A 21,074-nucleotide genomic window follows, 5' to 3' on the forward strand; every position below is an offset into this window, starting at 1 on the left:
ATGACAAGAGTAAGAACAAAAGGGATTTTGGAGCTTCAAACCTGTCTGACTATAACTTCATACTACTTCATACACATCAGCATCCTGTTTCAGTGGTTTGCTTGTGAAACACAATTTTAAGAATTCAGGGTTTTGTCCCACCATTTGAATGAGGTTTGGTACATAAGTGATAACAAATTTAACTTAAAGAGTTATTTTCTGTTGCTGGCACAAGGTTTGTGGGTTTTTATTTGCTTTTCTTCCTTCTGTTTATCCCACTCTGCCATCCCTTCCCAACACAATCTTTCAATTTCCCTATTACCAGAATAAATCTTGCTGTTTAATGCTTATTCAGCAAACCAAAAAGTATCCCTCAGAACTGTTCCTAAAAAGTTCAGCAACACAAGATTTTCACACTTAAAGCAGGCAGATAGGACATAAACAACAAGGAAATCAAGTGCCACTGAGTTTTCTAATGCTTTTTCAATAAATAAGTGCTGCAGCATCCTGCAATCCTTTAGACAGACCAGAATGAGAACAACCAACAATAAAGTGGTCCCACACATACATGTGAATGGATGTCAATTTAAAAATGAAGCTGAAGTCTCACTTACAGGAACAGGAACTGTCGTAGGAACAGGAACATTTTGACTATACATGTTCATAGGCACCGGAACATAGACAGGTACAGGAATAGGCACTGGGACATACTCTTTTTTCCAATCATCTTCTATTAAGAGAAAAAAAGAAAAAGGCAAACACTGCCAGGTACTTAAATATATTTTACATCTGCAGTTTAGGGAAAAAAAATCAGAATATTTACAATATGTTCCAAGACACTAACAGCTAAAAAAAAACTGCAATGAAGAAATGAGTAGTTCCAGTACAGTTCAGGAGTTACCTGTCTGACAAGATTTTGTCTGCATATGAGGTTTACAGTACGTGGCTTTCGTCATTGTCAAAGGCTTGCAAAGAACTGCCTTGTTCTTCATTTCTCTGTTAGGTGTTGGAGAAGGTGGTGGTGCTGAGCCCTACAGACAAGCACATAAAAGGGAACGTGCTGTTACACCCCACTGGTTTCAACACAAAGTTCTTGCTCTAATGTATCAGGTGATACTTTTCATACATGAGATACTGAAGAGGAAGGTCACAACAGCATCAACTACTACTCTTTAACTGCAAGCTATTCTACGTTTCTAGTAATGCGCTGCCACTGCCAGGGATGTAACAGTTATATTTTGTTCAATCAGGGCTAGCACTTTGATTAACAACTTCTGACTCACTTTCCTTTTCTTTTTTTTTTTTTTTTTAATTTAAGATACTCTTAAGATACTCTATTTTACGTTCTCATTTAAATGAAAGTGCAACTTAAGCTATTGTATAACCTAGAAAATAATTTTGGCTGTAAAAAGAATTCGCTATAAGTAGCATAACAAACTTTTGGCTCAAGGTCTAACCTCCTTAAACTATGCTATAATCCAAAGATCACATTTTTTAAAAAAATGTATTTCTAAATAATTTTATCTGTAGACAATTTTTTAATACTTAAAGTATGAACTTCGAGCTCCCTCTGCTGGCTCTACAATAGTGACAACAAACACTTGGGAACATCACACAGTGCCCAAACTGCATCCTTACAGTCAACAGGTGAAAAACTTCTAGTTCCAGACACGGCTTTTGTCCCCTTGTCTAGTTTTAGAGCCTGGTTTAAGAAGCACACTGCCACTTTTTTAGGTCGTATGTAGTAAGACTAGCCTCACATATCCTTTTAAATATAGAAAGAAAGTCAAGTCATAAAAACAGCAGTAGACTTTATTTAACAGACATACACTTTCTAAACTATAAAAAAAAATATTGTATCACAAATAGCTTTTATATGATTCTTAAAAATGTATGGACTGAATTAACATCAGCTGCATTGGAAGCTATTAAGCATAAAATATTAGATGTTTTAACCTGACAGTTTAGCTTGCCTGATGCCTCTAGTTACCTAAACAATCTAATTTTCTGTGTTTTTCGATAACCTATTTTAAAATGCCATAAAAATACTTTCACTTAAATTTAAGATCTACCTTACAGAAGCCTATTTGCATTAAAAAGGTGAATCAATCTCTTTGTGGAAAAATAGGTACTTCTGAGATATTCCTTGAGACAAACAAATCAAAACAAAACAAAAGTTTCAAACAAAATACGCTAGGCTAAATGAAAAAATTAATAATACTTCTGACAAGCTGAAAAAACGTGAAACTCGGAATGAAAGCTGCTGCTCCACTGATGATCCCCACCCTACCAGACAGTGATCCTGCAAAAGGTTACGCTTCTCTCTTCTATCACCTGTAGCAATGTCAATCAGACCTTGAGCACCAATTATTCTACTCTTAGGAATTATAATTCGAGATCTGAAACTTTATTTTCAGCCTTTCAATGCTGAGATACAACCTTAATATTCTAACTGATCAGTGAAACCATCTTCCCTTTCTATATTTAACAAATATATACACCTACTCAGTCTAAACAAGTGAGTAAGATACACATGCTTTGTGGATTAACTGTTAAGCAACATTTGCATGCACTATAGATGTAAAATACATGGCTGATGATTTGGTTTCCCACAAGACTTTGAAAAGACAAAATATGAACATTTAAAATCTAATTTCAACTACTGATGTGAAAAAGTCTACAAAAACTTCACGAATTTAGCTTAGAATCAAAGATATTAATTTTTTTGTTTTTTGATAGCACTCCTTTAAGCCACGAGGATCTCACCTTCTAAACACATCTAATTATGTTATATATGTATTAAATATATGTACTTACTGTTACTTTTGTTCGAGGGGTTTGACAGCCCTGATCTAAAAACACGAGAAAACATTTTTAGATTTTTTTTGTTCCCTGTTTCAGAATCAAAGCAAATTTCAGTAAGCAACTCAGACAACATCTATCATCAGGGTAATGTTAAATTAACAGCACTGATTAGTATTGTATTGCAGGTGAGAACTGCATGCAAGACTTCTCATTCATAGGTGCCTCACTACTCCAGCACTGAACTCTACGCAAAGGCAAACACTAAATTAATGGTCCATCAGATGTGAATATAGCCTCTTTCAGAAAAGTAAATACCTAAATGTTCAAATATGAAAGTGGCCATACAAAGAACTTGTGTTGATATAATTACATTAATTAAAAAGCTGATTGATTTTAACTTTGCCTGACATGCCATTTAAACCATGTAAACATGCATTCAGCCCCCATCAACAAATTTATATGGTACCTATTGCCAATACAGGAAAAAAAAACCCAAAAGCAATGTATTCCTCTTATCTAGATACTTTCATTCTATTCTCATATAGTTTCCATTTATTTCCTTTTAATTTCATTTTTTTTTCATTCCTAGTCCATTTATCTGCTCTCTGTGACCAAAACACATTTTGAAAAGAAATGTTTCCACAGAACAAGTAAAGACAAATCAGAGCACAATGAAAGAGGAAAACGTTTTCTGCCCCCATAATGATACAATACTAAAATTATGCTTAACCTAAAAGGATTTGTTTTTTAAGAAGTGATTACAAAACTGTTTGATTACCTGATGTTTCAGCTCTCAAAAAAGCAATAAAATAAACAGCTAAGATAAAAACAGCAAGCACCTCAATGATGTCTCTGATGATAAAATAAAAAATGGTAATCTCTAACACAGTTTATTACAACAAATAAATAATTCATGCAGCTTTAAATTTTTGATTTAAATGAAGCATCTTGTTTGCCATTTAGAAGCCATAAAGCAGCACATACCATAGTGTAAGTTCTCAGGTCCTTTTTGAGTTGCCAGATTTGGTTCATTTTGTTGACAGTAGAAACGGAGCAAACAGTGCTGATCACAAAAGTGTTTCATTTCGCCACGCCACTGCACTTTCTCTTTGAGAGTTCCTTGAGACTTACAACAGTCACATCGTGTAGCCTTAATGCAAAGGAAGATTTTGACATTTTTAAACAAGCCTTGGGAAAAAAAATCAGTTCTACATTTTAAAAGGTGACATTTTTAAGAGTACTGAAGAACCATTACCACTACACAGTTAAGTCTTGCTCATGTAGGCTCTAAGATAGTTTCACTACCTTCTAACCTGTGCATACAGGCACACCCGTCACTTTATTTTCAGCTGTTTGCTGGCAGTTAATATCCAGAATTAATACACTTTGTTTCACTAAGTCTTTACTAACTCCTTAAAAACTGGTAATTTCTAGACAGCAAAATATGAGTTTTATGCATCAATTTTAATTAATTCCACTGAAACATTCTGGAAAACAAGAGCAGAAAATAACAGACTCCCTAATGATTCTCTTGAACTGAGGACAAGTAGAGTTGTTTTCTTCCTCCTTGAAGCTTGGTGGTTTTTTTTTGTTTTAAATCACAAAGACAATGAGTTCCCTAGGTATGACATCAGAGCCCTTCAGTGTAAATAACATCAATATTTTTATTATTTTAATAGTTTGACAACAATTTTAGATTCCAATTATTTAGTTCATTGAAGTTTCTCTATGATTCATAAACAACAATAGCTCTCAAACCTAAGAGGTGTCCACAAAATCTAATTAGCATGTAAGGTGAAACTTAAAACTGTTCTTCTGTATCCCTAGCTAAACATTTCAGTTATATCTTTCACCAGCCTACAAGATAATTTCATGAAGCAACACTAAGACAGACATTGTTTTATTCCAAAATAGATTCCACTAAGTTTAACCAGCCATGCTATAAATTATTATCTGAACAGCAATAGCCCCAGTTTCAGATCTTCAAGTAATCAAAGAATTGTTTGCGCTACTGCTCTCCTTGATATTGCTTACAGCCTCCATCCTAAAGTCCCTAAAAAAAATCCAAAAGCTTTATGGATGCTCAGGAATCCAAAATAAGTCAACCTAACAAGATAGCCAGGAGAGGAAGAGGGAAGTTATGATAATATGCAACATAAAACATCAATATGTAATATCATACACAACATTGCAGTTATGCACAAGGCTCTGATGGCTGAAAAAAGGTCCAACTGCAGTTCTTGCCACTCCAAAGAAAGTATGAACAGGCCAATTAGTTCAAATTTTAAAAGTTATTAAATTTTGAGTTCCTTCTCTGTACTTGAACAGTCCAGCACCATCCTCTGGCAATGTAGGAAATTCAGCTCTCGGTTATGATTTTCAAATATTTAAGATGATATATCGAGAGACTTGATTCTAACAGTATAACCAGCTTTAAATTGGCAGCAATTAAATCTGTGCCTTCAGGATCACCTCACACTAAGTGCCAGGTGCCCCTGGAAGGGCAGCTACTTCTTTTCCCCCCTCCTCTGTGCAGGTGTCAGCAGCAGCGCTTATGGACCTGCAAGGTACACAGGGTTAGGGACCCTGCAGATCTGCATTCCCCCCGTCCTCCCTCCATTCTTGTTTTATTTGTCACTTTGACTTTCTGCTGATGCGGATCCACAGTTCGTTCTGCAGCAGAGATGTTCTCAGTGGGACAAAAGAGTAAGTTGTATTCTTGGAAGGGAGTGGGGAAGGAGATGAAGCGTGGTGTGTTGCCAGAGTAGCCTAGACTTATTGGTTCAGGGAAACTGAATTCACATCTTTAATGCAAATGCATCTTCCAAAGCCACCAAAAGGCTGAAATACGAGCAGAAAAAAAAATTATGTTTAACTCACTCTAATTTTAAATCTCAAGCCCACCTAACACTGATTGACAGCTGACCCATGAACAGAAAGCCCACCTATTCTGATCGGCTCCACATTTCTTAACTATCAAAGCACCACTTTCTGCTCAATTTTCTCTCTCCTTCAAAGAAAAAGGTGACAAGTCTTGGTCATATGCACCAGCTACAGCCTTCCTGCAAGTGTTTTCTCCCTCTCCTGATTCTGCTCCTTGAATAAGCGTATTATTGTCTCTCCTTGGCCTGCCGCTAAGATATTTAGAATCATAGAATCATAGAAATTTCATTCCAATTTTGGTGAAAACACTTTGGTTTGCTTCCACGTGGAAATTACTATTCCTTAGCAAGCCCAAGATTCCTTTATAAGGATGCCTCACTTCTCATCCCTACATTTGCTACACCGTAATTCTACCATTTCCATAATTATGTTTGCAGTCAATACTTCCATGCACGGAAGTTTCCTACCACCTGCTTTTCTCTCCCCAGTTCCCTGACTGTGAAATTAACTGAAAGCAAAAAAAGCAAATTAATGATTTTCCACCTTTTCCTTCCTTCCTCTTTACATCTATTTTCATTTGAGATACTAGCACTATATGTTAATTGAATCACCAAAATACCTGCTTTCGAGTCTGCTCTATCTCTCTGTTTCCAAACCATCTATACCATCTGTGCTCCAATTGCACATAACTCCTTTGCGGCTCATGACTGCTTTTCGGTCTGATTCCTCTCCCAGGCCCAACTTCAACATGTTCAAATGGGCATAGTGATACTAATCACTAATGTTTGCCCCAAACTTGGTTTAAAACCAAAGGTTTCAAGTGCAGTGCTTCTATTTACATTTTTAATCCTCCAATGACCTGTTCCTAAATGTTGTCCAATGGTTTGGACTGGTATTAATTTGACCTAATTTTAGCTGTCTATTCTGAGTTCAATCTGCAATAAACAGGAAGCAAGAGATGTTTCCAGAGAGTGAGTGAATATAAGAGAAAGGAGATCAACTGTTCTGAAACAGTACCTACTTGAAATTGAGATGCCTAATGATATAACAGCTAAATTGAGACAGGAGAAATTCCACAAGGTTGTCTTGCTGCCTTTACCACTCAGATTAATGCTGGCTTCATTGTTTCCAGTTTTACCACTGTTGAACAATCATTGCTACCTGAGCTCACCAGCTACAATAATTCTTCAATGCCTCAGACTGTAGTTCCCCACCTCCTACTCAGTCTTTGCTGAAGACACCTGACCTGCACTGAATACATGGTCATCACTGTACATGCTGAGACCAGCCACTATTCCACTGTAGTCCTGAATGACCTGTAAGCACATTCCAGCTGTAGAATTTTCAGCAATGCTTCACAATGTGTATTTACAGAAACAGATTTCTGTGCTGTTCTCAGAACTCTATACACTTTTTCAAGGTACTTTCAAGGCTCTAGTGTAAGTAACATTAAATGACTGAAACTGTCATCAAACATCAGGCTACTAAAATATTTACACTGAAATTTCCCAGGCATTTTTCAGATTAACATCCAATCCATGGCATGCAATTGAAGTTTACAGGAGGAGCTCTAATAACTTAGGGACCTAACCTAAAGACACCAAAAATTTTACCTCTTGTCTTAGAGGTGCAAGAACACCATACACTAGAAATTTCCTCAGACCTTGGCACCAACTGGTAACTGTAGCTGTCACCCAACCGATGATTAGGACTGAACTATTCTTTTACATTTCAATCCTTCATATTAGCTTTGAAGAATGCTTCTAGATAGTCTGATGAGCTTCTAATACTTCTAGAGAAGTCTGTTATGCTTCTACCACTGCTACGTTCTTCTGGCTTTTTGAGAAGAGAATTTTGGCACTGAGGGAAGCTCTTCCATAATAATTATTTTTAAAAGTTAAGATGTTTTCCAGATAATTCTACATGAGAAAGATGTGTCCATAAAAAAAAAGTAGACAAAGAAGATGAAGAAAAACACTTGTTTAATGAACACAATGCTGGTGTTAAAACATTATTAGGTTATTGCTACTTATTTCTCTTCATGTATACATTAATTGAAACTCCAAAGTAATCCTGGACATTGCATAAATGAGACAAAGCTCATACATATGTAACTGTTCTTTTAAGAAGCTAACAGACAAAACAGTAAACGAAGTACAAATCCGGGGAGGGGTCCATATCTATTCTGTCTTCCTACGTTTTGATCATTATCTATTTATGGCTAGGTAAGAACATCAGCTAACAATGCACTACCAAATCTAAGCTATCTGGAGCTACTTTTATAAAAGAGGGAGAAGTTACCAGCAAGGATGTAAAGGAAAAAAAGACAATTTTAGCAAAAAAAATCCCCCACAATTTCCCAAAACCTATTACATGTCTTCCCCATGTAATAAATCCCAAACTTTTATAACCAGAACTGAATTAGAAAAAAGTTTTAAGAAGTATTTGAAAAAAAATGTCAATCAACATTTCAATATCATGTAACACTAGTTCCACTATCAAGCTAAGATTCCAAAAAGTAAAATTATCTAAGATTTCAGTGTCAACGATAGTACCAAAAGTCACTAGTTACCAGCAAGCCTGTTTAGATTAAAATCCCTTGTCATGGCATCATGTCTAACTTTCCAGTACCACAGTACCAAAAGCATTTCTAAAGCAGACTAAATGGGCCAATTAAGTTATTGCCTTATCCCACGGATCAGAAGGATAACCTGAAGTTAAGAGTTTTCAAGCGGTTCTCAAACCTGAATCAGAGTACAAGCTTCCATAGAAATTTATGTACATGAAACTAGTTTGGTATGCACAACCCCAGACTACGTTCTTTGCTGAATCACCAAGACACTTCTAAAGCACACCAAAGCTTTATTCCAGTTCTATATCAGAAGGCACTTTTTACGCAGGGATAAATTTCACCAAATATCCCAAGTTTTAAGGCGTATAGATTAAATATTATTGTATGAAGTTAACATTTTAGCAAGGTTAAGTACTTTGTAGTCAAGCTTTGTCACCCTATTTTCACATGAGACAGAAGAAACACATTCTGATCTTCAATAGTTTTCTTTCAGGAATGTCTAACGGGACCCTACATACATTATTCAAAATAAAAACTTCACAACGTTTGGCTGTAACGTTTCTGGAACCAGCCACTTCAAAATATCAGATAAGTCTTCAGATTCAGTTCTTTTATGGTAGGTAGATCATCTTGAGTTACAAGACTTGTATCTAGTCCTCTAACACTTCAAGCTTTTTATTGCCTTCCGGGCTGTGTACACAGTTTTGGTAAGGTGATGAATTTTGTACTGTCTTTTTTGCAATTGCATCCACAAGTGTAGTTCGTTTTGATATTATCAGTGTAGCTTTCCAGGATGTTCACACCAGAGACCAAATATTTCATCCTTGGAGCAGGTTAAACCCAGTCCAATTTCACCTTTACTTCTTTCAAAAAATGGAAACAAAAAAATCTCTTAACGTGAACTTTTTTGCTGGTTGTGCTTCACAAGGTAGTTAAGCTTCCAGAGATTTATAAATAGATGCCATCTGTTTGATTTAAATTTTTATTAGAAATCCATTTGGTCTTGCTTTTCCCTTTGGCATCCTTTCCACTGAGAAATACTGAACAATCAAAGCCTCTGCAGTTCAAACTGTGGGAGAAGGGAAAAGGCAAAAAAAGGAGGCAAAAACAGGAACAAGAAAAACTAGTAACCTAGTTTATTGTCAGTCAACTCAAGATATCATCCAGCTGCTATTAACAGTGTTTTCAACATTCTGGATACACATTTAAGAAGTTTTGACAAGAAAAATATGGTATCAATTGAGGAGAAAAAATTGGAATTGTAAAGTAACAAATACACATAGTAGTTGCTTGTTTTTCTGTAACTCAAGACTTCTTTACCAAATGAATTAATAAAATCAGATGGTAGAAATGCTGCTCTAAGATTTAAGAAAACTCAAATGATGCAATTAATACATTTGCTTATTGTGTAGCAAATGCTTTCCTGAAGCTGTATTTGCTGCACAGTCCTTGAGATATCCTCACATGTGCATTTTTGGTTTTTTAAACTGTGGAGCTCTCGTCAAAAATTCTGAGTTACTTGCCTTGTAGTACCAGTCCTGAAATTTTTTACAGCACTCTTCACTGCAGAAATCTCTCACTACACCATCAAGTTCCTTAGTTGCTCCCTTTTTGCACAGCTGTGAGCAGTAATTACAAGTAACACATCTCAGTCCTAACCGTCTTGCAAAGTCTTGTTTATATAGCAGCTTGCAGCCTGGAAACAGATTTTAAACATTAGGAACAAAGTAATTTTTACAGAGAGATATCACAGTTAAGAGTTAAATATTGAAAATTAAATGAATACAACAACAGCTAAAAACTGGGGCTTCAGACAAATTCAGGTTGCATAATAGGCTATATTTCAAGACATTTTTACCTGAATATCTTTCCTGCACAACTCTATGGTTTCATGTGAGGTCTGCATCTTTTTCGAAACACTAGCCTTTAATCTGTGCTTATCAAATCCCTGAATCAGTCAGAAAAAAATATGTAATTTTCTATTCATATAGACCCATGCAAAAATGTTGACTTGGAATTATGTTGCTCAGTTAAACATCCTCAGAATGCGAGATATCCAAAGATGAGGAGAAATTTTAAGCTAGACAACACTATCCACTAAAACAATACCCATCTTCAAGGATTAACTTATTTCTATTACTACTTTCATTCGTATTAATACAATAAGCCACTTAACTCATTAATTTTTCAGAACACTAATAGGTACAAGATGACCTATGAACTGACGAGTTTCTTAAAAATACAACTATAAAGTAAGCAACAATCAGCGCTGAAAATAATTATGCAATTATAGGAGCTTACATATGAAATTTGTGTAGCATCTGTATAAAATCAATATTATATTTTATTTTTTCTTTTCACATACAGTGGGTTGTTGGTTTTTTTGCATTTGCTATGCAGTTGTAATTTCAAGGTTGCCATAATGAGGGCTATATTCTTCAGTAATCTGATCCTCCCTCAAGCAAATTAGGAAAGACATTCCAACACATTAAATGCATTAAAAGATGAATACTTATATAGGCTATTTTGAGAATATAATGTATTTAAACTACCTCAGATCTATTGTCTATTCAGCTGATGCCTACCTAAATCATAAACCATATACCTCTGTAATTGTGCTAATTTTACAGAAGAGAACAGTATGAGAAGATGAAGTAACTGTCTGTATTAAACACTGGAGGGACGAGATAATATCTAGACAGACCTTTAATCTGAAGTGCTGCATTTGTTTTTATGATCTCCCAAACATCACAATACCACCAAGACCAGAACTCAAGTCTTTCAAGTGCCCACTCTGCTAGGGCATATAGTCTAACACATGCAGACTTCTGTACTTCAGTTAGGAAACTCAGTATGCAACATATGTGCTGCACTTGCTCTGGCATATGGAATATAAAAGTATTATAATGTATTCAGCAATTTCAATTAAGTGACTTGTGCTGTTGTCTATTAGGGTAAAATTTTGTGTGTGAATTTCATGTGTGATTTTAAAATCACTAAAAGCACAAACATGTAAGTGGAAGCTGCAGTGGACAGCATTTTCCAAAACCAAAAGGTTATTGAGGAATTTTAACTTGCAATGCTACAAGCTTTGCTAATAAATTAAATTTTCTAGCAATGTCAAAACAAGGCAATTATAGAATATCGTACAAATAAGAGGCTGTAGGTAATAACTGTGGTTTAAACTGTTTTTTTTTTTAAACATACATCTGATTCTTTAACAACAGAATAAAGAAAATTACTAACACAAAAAACAGTCAGTGCAGATGGGATGTGCCAAATCAAGCCATCATCCTTACAGTGCAACTAATTGAGATGTACACTAATTGTAAGTACACTGCTCTGAAGGAAATAATAATCCAGAAGATACTAGTGTATGCAAGCTATTAGTTAAAAGTACCCATCAAAGCACTGAAAATTTCTTGTATTTTTTCCTGTGGCTCCATCTCTCATTATTGTATGGTGCATCAGATTCTTTCTAGTTCTTTACAATTCCAGAGACAGCTCAGCACAACAACGTATCCTCCTCTTCAGCTGTGCCTTGGAAGAACCATTCAATGCTGCATCAACCTTTCAAGACTATAGTCTTGAAGTATAAGTATTCTACTACCAATTAGGTACGCTATGTGCACCTGGTTAAGCAGTCTACAAAAAGGAATGGACAAAGTTGACATTCTTCTTGGCTACTAAACTATAGGGAGTAAAATTGAAGAACATACTGCTGTTACATTAAAAAAAAAAGTTATCAGGAAAGAAATTTTCAATTCTACAGTCAAACATCTCCCACATCTCTCTGAGTCATCGAAAATAATGAGCAGTGAACATTAAGTAAGGGGAAACAAAAAGTCTAAAATTCTAGCCCTTAAGACTAAATGCCTGAAAACATGGGGGGGGGAAGGGGAGTGTTTATAGATCACTGACTGCAGAGCTCCTTGCTGAAGGAGGTCTCCACAGAAGATAGAAAATCCACCTTTATAAAACTTCAGATGTTGATAGAAGATTGTTACAACCCTGAAGGCTTCTAAAATACAAGTACAAGCTTTTCTTTCTGCAACATCATGAGCAAAATTCTTCAGATTTGTCTCATACTTTTTTTATGTCTTTGTATTAGGTACCTTAATCCACTCGACCAGAGAACATTTGGTTGCTTCAAGATCTTGTCACTTCAGACAAAGGGAAAACAAAATGCCTTTATTTTTATAGGTTGTATTTTAACTAGGTCCTTGGTACTCTAGAATGTATACCTAGAATGTAACTTTTTATTATAACGCTATGGTTTTGAACGGAATAGTAAGACTTTCTTGAAGCATGGAAAGAGGTATTTGCCTCTGGCAAAACAGATTCTGAGCTCAAACAACTTGGTCTTTGCGGTGCACAATGTAAATCCTGAATCAACAGAGCAGTAGCATCCGTGCTGACTTTGCAGATGTGACCAAGAAATGGGCTTTGACTGACAGTACATTGTGAATGAGTAATGCAAAAAGTAGTGGTTGTCTGATCTGTCCAATATCAACACTAAAATCCTGAGGGTTTGGCCAGCCTAACTCCCCTGGGGACTTGGGGTTCATGAGTATAAGCACTGCCTAAACCAAAGAGCTGCCAGGCCCAACATTTTAAACATCTATGAGTAAAATCCTATGTCCCTCAGGATTTCTGCTATAACACCAGACACACAAGTTACATTGTGACCAGATGGAAATCTCTAGTGCTTTAACATGACTCTCAGAGAAAACAGCTCTTACTTTCAAAGAAAAATGTAAGTGCAGATCATTTGGTTCAAGCTACACAGATAATCAATTACTTTCCTTAGCATGGTTCTAACAGAAGATCACCTCACAAGCCAACTGTCTCAGACAGACCATCAAGGAGCATTTTCAGCGCTGGTTGACGTGGGTAAAGCAACGGATGTAATTTTCCTGGACTTGTGCAAGGCATTTGACACTGTCCCACATGACAACCTTGTCTCTAAAATGGAGAGACACAGATTTGACAGATGGACCACTCGGCGGATAAAGAACTGGCTGGATGGTCACACTCAAAGAGTTGTGGTCAATGGTGCAAAGTCTACATGGAGACCAGTGTCAAGCGGTGTCCCTCAGGGGTCTGTTCTGGGTCCAGTGCTGTTCAACATCTTTGTCAGCGACACGAATGACGGCATTGAGTGCACCCTCAGTAAGTTTGCCGATGACACCAAGTTGCGTGGTGCCGTAGACTCACTTGAGGGAAGAGATGCCATCCAGAGGGACCTTGATAGGCTTGAGAAATGGGCCAGTGCTAACTGCATGAGCTTCAACAAGTCAAAATGCAAGGTCCTTCACCTGGGTTGGGCCAATCCTAGGCACAAATACAAACTGGGCACAGAGTGGGTTGAGAGTAGCCCTGAAGAGAAGGATTTGGGGGTGTTTATAGACGAGAAGCTCAACATGAGCCGGCAGTGCACTCATGCAGCCCAGAAGGCCAACCGCATCCTGGCATGCATTAAGAGAAGCGTGGTCAGTAGGTCAAGAGAGGTGATTCTTCCCCTTTGCTCTTGTGAGACCCCACCTCGAATACTGTGTCCAGTTCTGGTGTCCCCACCACAAGAGAGACATAGATTTGTTGGAGCGTGTTCAGAGGAGGGCCACAAAGATGATCCAGGGGCTGGAGCACCTCTGCTACAAGAACAGGTTGCGGGAGCTGGGATTGTTCAGCCTTGAAAAGAGAAGACTTCAGGGGGACCTCTAATAGCTGCCTTCCAATACCTGAAGGGAACCCACAGGAAGGCTGGGGAGGGACTTTTTACAAGAGTGTCCACTGATAGGACAAGGGGAAATGGGTTTAAGTTGAAGGAGAACAGATTTAGATTAGATCTTAGGAAGAAATTCTTCAGTACGAGGGTGGTGAGACTTTGGAATAGATTTCCCAGAGAGGTTGTGGATGCCCCCTCCCTGGAGATGTTCAAGGCCAGGTTGGACGGAGCCTTGAGTAGCCTGATCTAGTTGAGAGGTGTCCCTGCCCATGACATGGAGGTTGGATTAGATGATCTCTGAGGTCCCTTCCAGCCTATGCCATTCTATGATTCTATGATTCCTTAGCACAGTTCTAACAGAAGATCACCTCACAAGTCAACTGTCTCAGAGAGACCATCAAGGAGCATTTTCAGATGAAGTTATCTCCACCTCAAAATCTGAACCGGGCAAAGAAGAAGTAGCTGAGCATTTGCTAAATCAACATAATGTATCCTTAATTATGGTATTAGAATTCTGGCTTCCAAGCAAAATCCAACACAAAACCTATCCCTTCCAACAGCCCTGACCTTTGGTTCCCCACGTAAGCTGTAGAGAGAGGATAAGGATCTGAACACATGCAACAGGGCAAGACACAAGCAGTTCCTCCAGACCTTTACTTCAAGCATGTTCCAGGTCCAGAGAGTTTCCTTTCTCTTGGCAGACCCAAGAACTGTCAGGTCCAGTCCTGCAGAGCTACCCCCAGTAGGAAAAATGCTTCCCTTGACTGTCTGCAGACTCAGTGCAAGCAGGCTACTTAAGAACCTGATCCTGTTCCACCAACAGCATCTACCTGAATTATGGGAAGTTCAGTACATTCACACATCAACCAGATGTGGAAAAGGAATGTTGAACCAGAAACACTTCCCGAGTCCTCAACAACAATCTCTTGTTACCACAGAGGAAAACATCTTTTATAGAAAGTAACTGTTCCAGTCTAAAAGCAGTACTTTTTTACCTCTGAAAGGCTGTACGTACTAGACTATCTTTCTCCTCCTTCAAGCTACATACAAGACTTGCTGTTCTCTCATCTTGTAATAACTTATCTATTATCCTTTAGCAATTTCATTTAGAGAAGAACAGGCCTGTCATATCACAAGCCTGTACAATCAAGAAGCCTGCAGCATCCCAAGCTAAGTCCTCAAGACTTCTGGAGCTCTGTTCCATTCACATCTTTCTGCTGTCTTCCTCTGTATTGATTCGAATGCAATAGCCATCTCTTCCATACCCACATTCCTATCACATGCTGTCTCTGGCTTCACAATAAATACTACTACCCTCACAAAACCACGTGCAATGCATCCAATTTTGGGTCCTGCTCGGATTACCATTAAAATAGACTCCATTCTCTCTGACAGAGAGACTGCGTATCCCACTTCCTTCCTTGTCTTCTACTTAAGAACCTTTTATCACTGTATTATTCAACTCAACTTTTATACATTCTCCGTTTATCCTAATGTTTTCTGATATTAGATACCAGCTCCTTTGTTTCTCCTCCCATCCAGTTACTCAGTTTTTGCTTGTTCTTAAATCTTTTCAAGTTGATTATTCTTTCAGGTTAATAAGAAGCATCTTTGTAAGCTTTCTTCTTCCTGTGCTCATAATCTCAGCACCTTAAATTGTCATCACCTCTTATCTGCAAGAGCCAATGCTGTCTTCACTTAAAGAACTTTCTCAAACCTCTTAGAAGACACAACAGTGGAATTAACACCAAAGAATACCAATCTAACAAGGACCACTGTAGTCAAACAACACACAGGATTTCACTTGATATTCTTTACGATGTTAGAAAGTAGCTCTCCATGAACATAAAAAACTCTCAAAATTCAGCACAACCTGTACTCAAATTAAAATTTAACTGACATTACTTTAACAGTATCAATGTTCTCCCTCTATAGATACATGCAAGACAAACATATAATCTCTTCTTCAGCATAGTTCTAGCTTTCAACTTTTTCAATTACAAGAATGCTGCCAGAAGTATCAAAATTCAGGTTAACAAGTTATAACCTTCAAGTCATTCCAGAAGGTATGCATCCAACAAGCACTAACTGGAAACTACATCTACATGATCAGACTGTTCCCTGAGTGGAATACCACAAGAACCAACTCTCCAGCTCTTCCATGTGTGTTTGTCTGGAAGGTGTAGACCTCTGCTTTCCTTCAGTAGAGCCAAGAGCCTTCACTTGGCACTTCCGCAGCAAGAGAGTCTGTTGAATATTTCATAAGGGACTTTTCCAATTTAAGTATGCTGACTTTTTTACCTTAACTCATTTTTATCAGCAGAAAAGTATCTTTGAGCTTTTACAGTAACAAAATTTGTTCAAAACAGTCATCTGCAGCTCAAAAATTTAATACCAGAATACTAAATAAGACGATGTGGCCTGAACAACTGCGCTGTGCCAATCAGTCCTCTAACGAAAGCTGCCATGGCTCAAACGGATGTCAGGGATGTCCCATTGTGACTTTTGTCAGTAGCAGTCAAAGGAGATCGTATGCTCTCAGAATAACTCAGGGACCTCAAAATCCCTCGTGAAGTTGATTTCCACTTTTCTACTAACCTGATTTGTGGGAAAGGAACAACATGACTACTGCAATTGTGAAAGGGCATTTTTATGGATCACACATTATACAGTATTTAAGACATGTTTTGCTTTTCATTTATCCCCTTTTGCCAGGATACTCCAACTCGGCATGAAATAAACCTTCAGAAGAAAGCCATAAGCAAGCTGGTATTTCAAGTCAGAATTTATCTCAGAGGGATACTGGCAAAGGAAGTGGTCAGAAGCAAAACCAAACTGTCTAACATGGTAGGCTAAAGCTAAAAAGGCACCATAGGAAGCACAAGTTATTTTAACATGGAAGGCCACTGTCAGAGCTGCAGACAGGGAGATAACAGCTCTGTGAAGCACAAACCCTAGAGCTTGTAACAAAAGATTTTTATTATGTGAAACACTTAACTGTTATATGAAATTCTACATACACTAAATATTTTCCTTTTTTTTCCCCCCTCTAACTATAGTCTACACTACTTACTAATCCTTGATAGCTTTATCAGGTCCTATTGCAAAGTAGCATACAGTTAGAAAGTTGTAATTATGCCATAAAATTTTTCATGAAAATGGACCCTTTACTACTGTCTTCAAAAATTTCTGTATGCTAGCCCAAATTTTATTTTTAAATGGTGTTTCAGTGTCTCTAAGTATAGATAGTTGATAATGTAAGTTATAAAAAGAGCTGTGTTTAAACAGTTTCTGTAGCTCTAATGTTTAACAATAACAAAACCAAACATCAGGAATTAAGAGGTTCAAGCAGGCTTGATGGCAACCCCCTTTGCCTGGGGGAACCCAGCAGCTCAGCACAGCAGGGCCAGCACTCCAGCTTTTCCTCAGTGCAGTTCTTTACCTACTGGACAAGCCCAGAAACTATAACAAAGTCTTAGCAACACTTCATATCACACATCGGTTTTGAAACCAGTTTGTTAATGTTTCTAGTAACAACAGGAATTGCTATAAATTTCAGGTAATATCTTAACTGGTTGTGAAACATTCTTATGTAAGCACCTGTATGAAGTTTAACACACTGGTGTTTAGGCTATTCCCAGTATCTGTGATATTTTCATATACATCTAAAAACTAGACAACTAAACATTTAATAGTATTTACTGAATAAACATTTACAGAACAAGCCACTGTGCAGCAGTGGTTGGAAAACTGCCCCTCTAAAATCTACAATGATTTAACTAAACATACATCTTTCCTAGATGCACTCAGTTCTGAAATTGCCTAATTTCCTGAATTCCTTTTTCTACTTGTCAGTTCTGTAGTATTTCAAAAGGGATTATCTCTACTTAGATGAAACATCATAATTGTTTTCATTGAGTGTAATTTGCGGAATCCGTAATTCCAAGAAACTTATTAGCATACTATCAAGATGATAGTACAGTTGCTAGTGTCATAGCTGTCCTTTAACTGAATTATCCATTTGAAAGGAACTCCCAAGCATCAGACAACTGAGTTACTCCACAGCTTACTGACCTTCTTATATGAAGCAGACTACTGGTTATGAATCAGTGTTATTAAAATTCACATTATGAAATTATTACAAAGCCCGTGTTATTTAAATCGTAATACTTAGTTCTATTGAAAAGATGAATTAAATGCAAAATAAGACTACAAGTGAAAAAAGTTATGGTGATACTCATCATAAAATAGTTCCATTATCGGATTGCCAAAGACTCATTTGTTCTCCTAGACCCTCAGAAGGGATATATATTAAAAAAACCACAACTAACTCCATAACTTGAAGATTTTCTCAGGATTAAAAACTTGCACAGCCTATCCTCAATTGTCACTCATGCAACTGTGCATACATAAAACTTCACAACCAACTTCAGTCTTCTTGCTTTAGCATACACAGTACACATCTTTCTTAATTTAGATACTGGCATTTTGGAATGAGGCATTCTAGTGGCAGAACACCAGGAGAGTTGAATTTCCAAAGGCTCAGCACCGAGAGAACAGATTAAACTCTTTTCAACTAGTCCGTTCAGGTTGCTCATCCTCCACATAGCATCCAAGTTTTGGACAGAAACAGAAAAAGCATAATGTATTCAATGAAAGAATTAATAACCACTGTTGGCACAAATGGTAGGTCAGTTCTAATTACACCTTATTGCAAAGGAAACTTCAGCTAGTCACCGCACATATTTTTACCTATCTCAAGCGAAGCTGATTAAGAAACAGAGTTGGAATGAAACTGCACAGAAATACTGATCCCAGAGACTTTTATGTGGGTGCCAAGGTTTGTGTGTAAATATATATGTTTGTGCATGTGTAAAAAAAAACTCAGACATGAAGAATGTGAACAGAGGAATGAGGGCATCTCTAGTACTCATCAGTTTGCTTGATGACAAACAAATAAGCTCTCTTGCAAAAATTTCAACACCTGTTTAACTTCTGTTCATTTTATCTAGGAGCCTTCTTTTATAAACATCTGAAATTTTCCAGTATTTTCCCTTGAGAGTTCAAATTTCTTCCAAAAACGCCAATAACTTTTGTGATTGAGCACCTTAGGTTATTTCTTCTCCAATTGTAACACATTGTCTCCTGGTGAAGAATAATTGCACACTCAGCAAAATCTATGTTGGTGAAGTTTCTTGAACACGTTGCAGTATCAAAACCAGCATGGCCTCCATATCCAGTAAGTTCATTTGGTTCATCTACTAGTTTTTCTACTTTACAAACAGTTGGATATATTTCTGGAAAAAGGCTATGACATCAAGGAAAAACTGGTGGTGTTTGGGTGCCTGGAAAAAGGGGAAGAGAAATCTATCACCTCTGATGATGGAACATCTATTTGAAGACCTCCACTCAGTCCATCTGAAGACCTGTCTCTGTCCTCCCCACAACAGATCTAAACACTGTTAACTCTCAGATTCCACTATTTCTGCAGCAATCAATGACGATCATTGGTTTTCCTTTAAAATACAGGGCCTGGGTTGTTTTTACAAAGCTTCTGTCCAGATTAGTAGTTTATTTTCATTGAGTAACACAGATATGTTTGTTCAAACGCATCACAAAGTAGACCTAAGCTACAGCTAGCAGATGTGTGCCATATTTATTCAAGTAGCTTTCTACTTAATGCTGCTTTTGACTGCCTCCTCTCTTATTACTCAGTGGTTCAGATCAACACAGTAAGCCGATAAACTTTGTTTTAACGGTAACATTTGGGGTATTCAACCTCATAAAGACCACCTTTGCTCTCAAGCTGACAGTCCAACATATGCAAACTCAGAACCTACACTAAGACATCCAGCAAGGGGTTCTCCCATTTACTAACTGTATTCATGCAGGAGAGAGCGGTTTTATGTATTTCCTATCGGAAAATATGAGGAAGGAAAGAAAAGTCCTCACTTATTTCAAGCCTCCTCATATAGAAATATGTCTACGGAAGGAGTAACATGGCATAGCTCACATTATGAATCTTACTGATTTTGTTCTGACAGCCATCAGGCTTTAAAATAAGGGAGTCATAAGTATTCACAGTAATATCAGCATATACTGTAATCTCCAGACCAAAACCAGTTTGCTCTTGTCTTTGAATATATTCTGTGGAATTGATTATTCACAGAAACAATTTCTAGCTAGATGTTACTGAGCACTGCAATAATATACTGTAAAACTGGGCCCTGCTTTGTCCTTTTTTCCTCTCCAGCTATCACTTTGCAGTCCAGAACACAGGAAGGAAGTAACAATGGCAAAGAAATCTAAGCCACCACACTCCATTCATCAGAAACAAAAGACTGCTGAGTCCAGAGCTATACAGGAACAGCATGGAGGGAAGGCTGCCTTCAGTCCCACATTTCACCCCTCTCCAGGTTAACGGGATCCTGCTACAAGTAAATTGGCACACCTGCCATTTAATCTGCTTGAAAGCAGAGAATCTTCAGCAAGGTTTATCAAATGATAGTGAAAGTGTTATTATTACAATTAAACAACAACAAAAAAAAATCGCTATATCCTCCAGAGATAGGCCATCCAAACTTGTGGTTAAACTTCTAAGATCAAGATTAAATACCAGTATCCCAGAAGTGCAAAGGATAGGTTCTCATTAAGACTATATTTTGCTGTTTCTGTTAAAACAATCAATATTTTAATGCAACTTAAAAGAATCCTATGCCCATGCAACTCCTTTTTAGTTTGCTTTCTTTTTGAAAATCCAAATCATTAGTCAGGAAAATTATGACAATAATCAACATACATCAACAGACATCATTTGAGTTATTGCTTGAATAATCATTCTAAGCCAACATAGAAAGAATTTCCACTGTGGTATTAAATTTTGAAAATACGAATCAAAAAGAATGGCTGGTATTTCTCAATGCAGTTAGTGTTGGTATAGGCTCTGCTGCATAAACTTCAAAAAAAGAATTTATGCATAATTTCTTTGTGCATATGTATTTATATACACACATCGCCCTAAGAGTTGCTCACTCTTTCTTAACCTGGAGTAAGTGGTGAAAAACTCAACAAAAGATCATAAAAGCAGCTCGGGTAAATTAACAGATG

General features: G+C 37.2%; 1 protein-coding gene across 2 annotated transcripts in view; it reads right to left on the reverse strand.

Annotated features, from left to right (window-relative positions):
• ZMYM2 (zinc finger MYM-type containing 2) overlaps nucleotides 1-21,074 on the reverse strand; it is a 94,365-nt gene that overhangs the window by 15,872 nt on the left and 57,419 nt on the right. For both annotated transcript variants that reach the window (XM_086621555.1, XM_086621565.1), the window contains 5 exons: nucleotides 9,763-9,935; nucleotides 3,769-3,934; nucleotides 2,797-2,831; nucleotides 881-1,010; nucleotides 594-709 (listed from right to left, as the gene is read on the reverse strand). In XM_086621555.1, coding sequence (XP_086477681.1) covers nucleotides 594-709; nucleotides 881-1,010; nucleotides 2,797-2,831; nucleotides 3,769-3,934; nucleotides 9,763-9,935 — 620 coding nt within the window. The remainder of the gene's footprint in view (nucleotides 1-593; nucleotides 710-880; nucleotides 1,011-2,796; nucleotides 2,832-3,768; nucleotides 3,935-9,762; nucleotides 9,936-21,074) is intronic.

This window comes from Tauraco erythrolophus, chromosome 1 (assembly GCF_009769465.1).
Source record: "Tauraco erythrolophus isolate bTauEry1 chromosome 1, bTauEry1.pri, whole genome shotgun sequence".
NCBI classification, from domain to species: Eukaryota; Metazoa; Chordata; class Aves; order Musophagiformes; family Musophagidae; genus Tauraco; species Tauraco erythrolophus.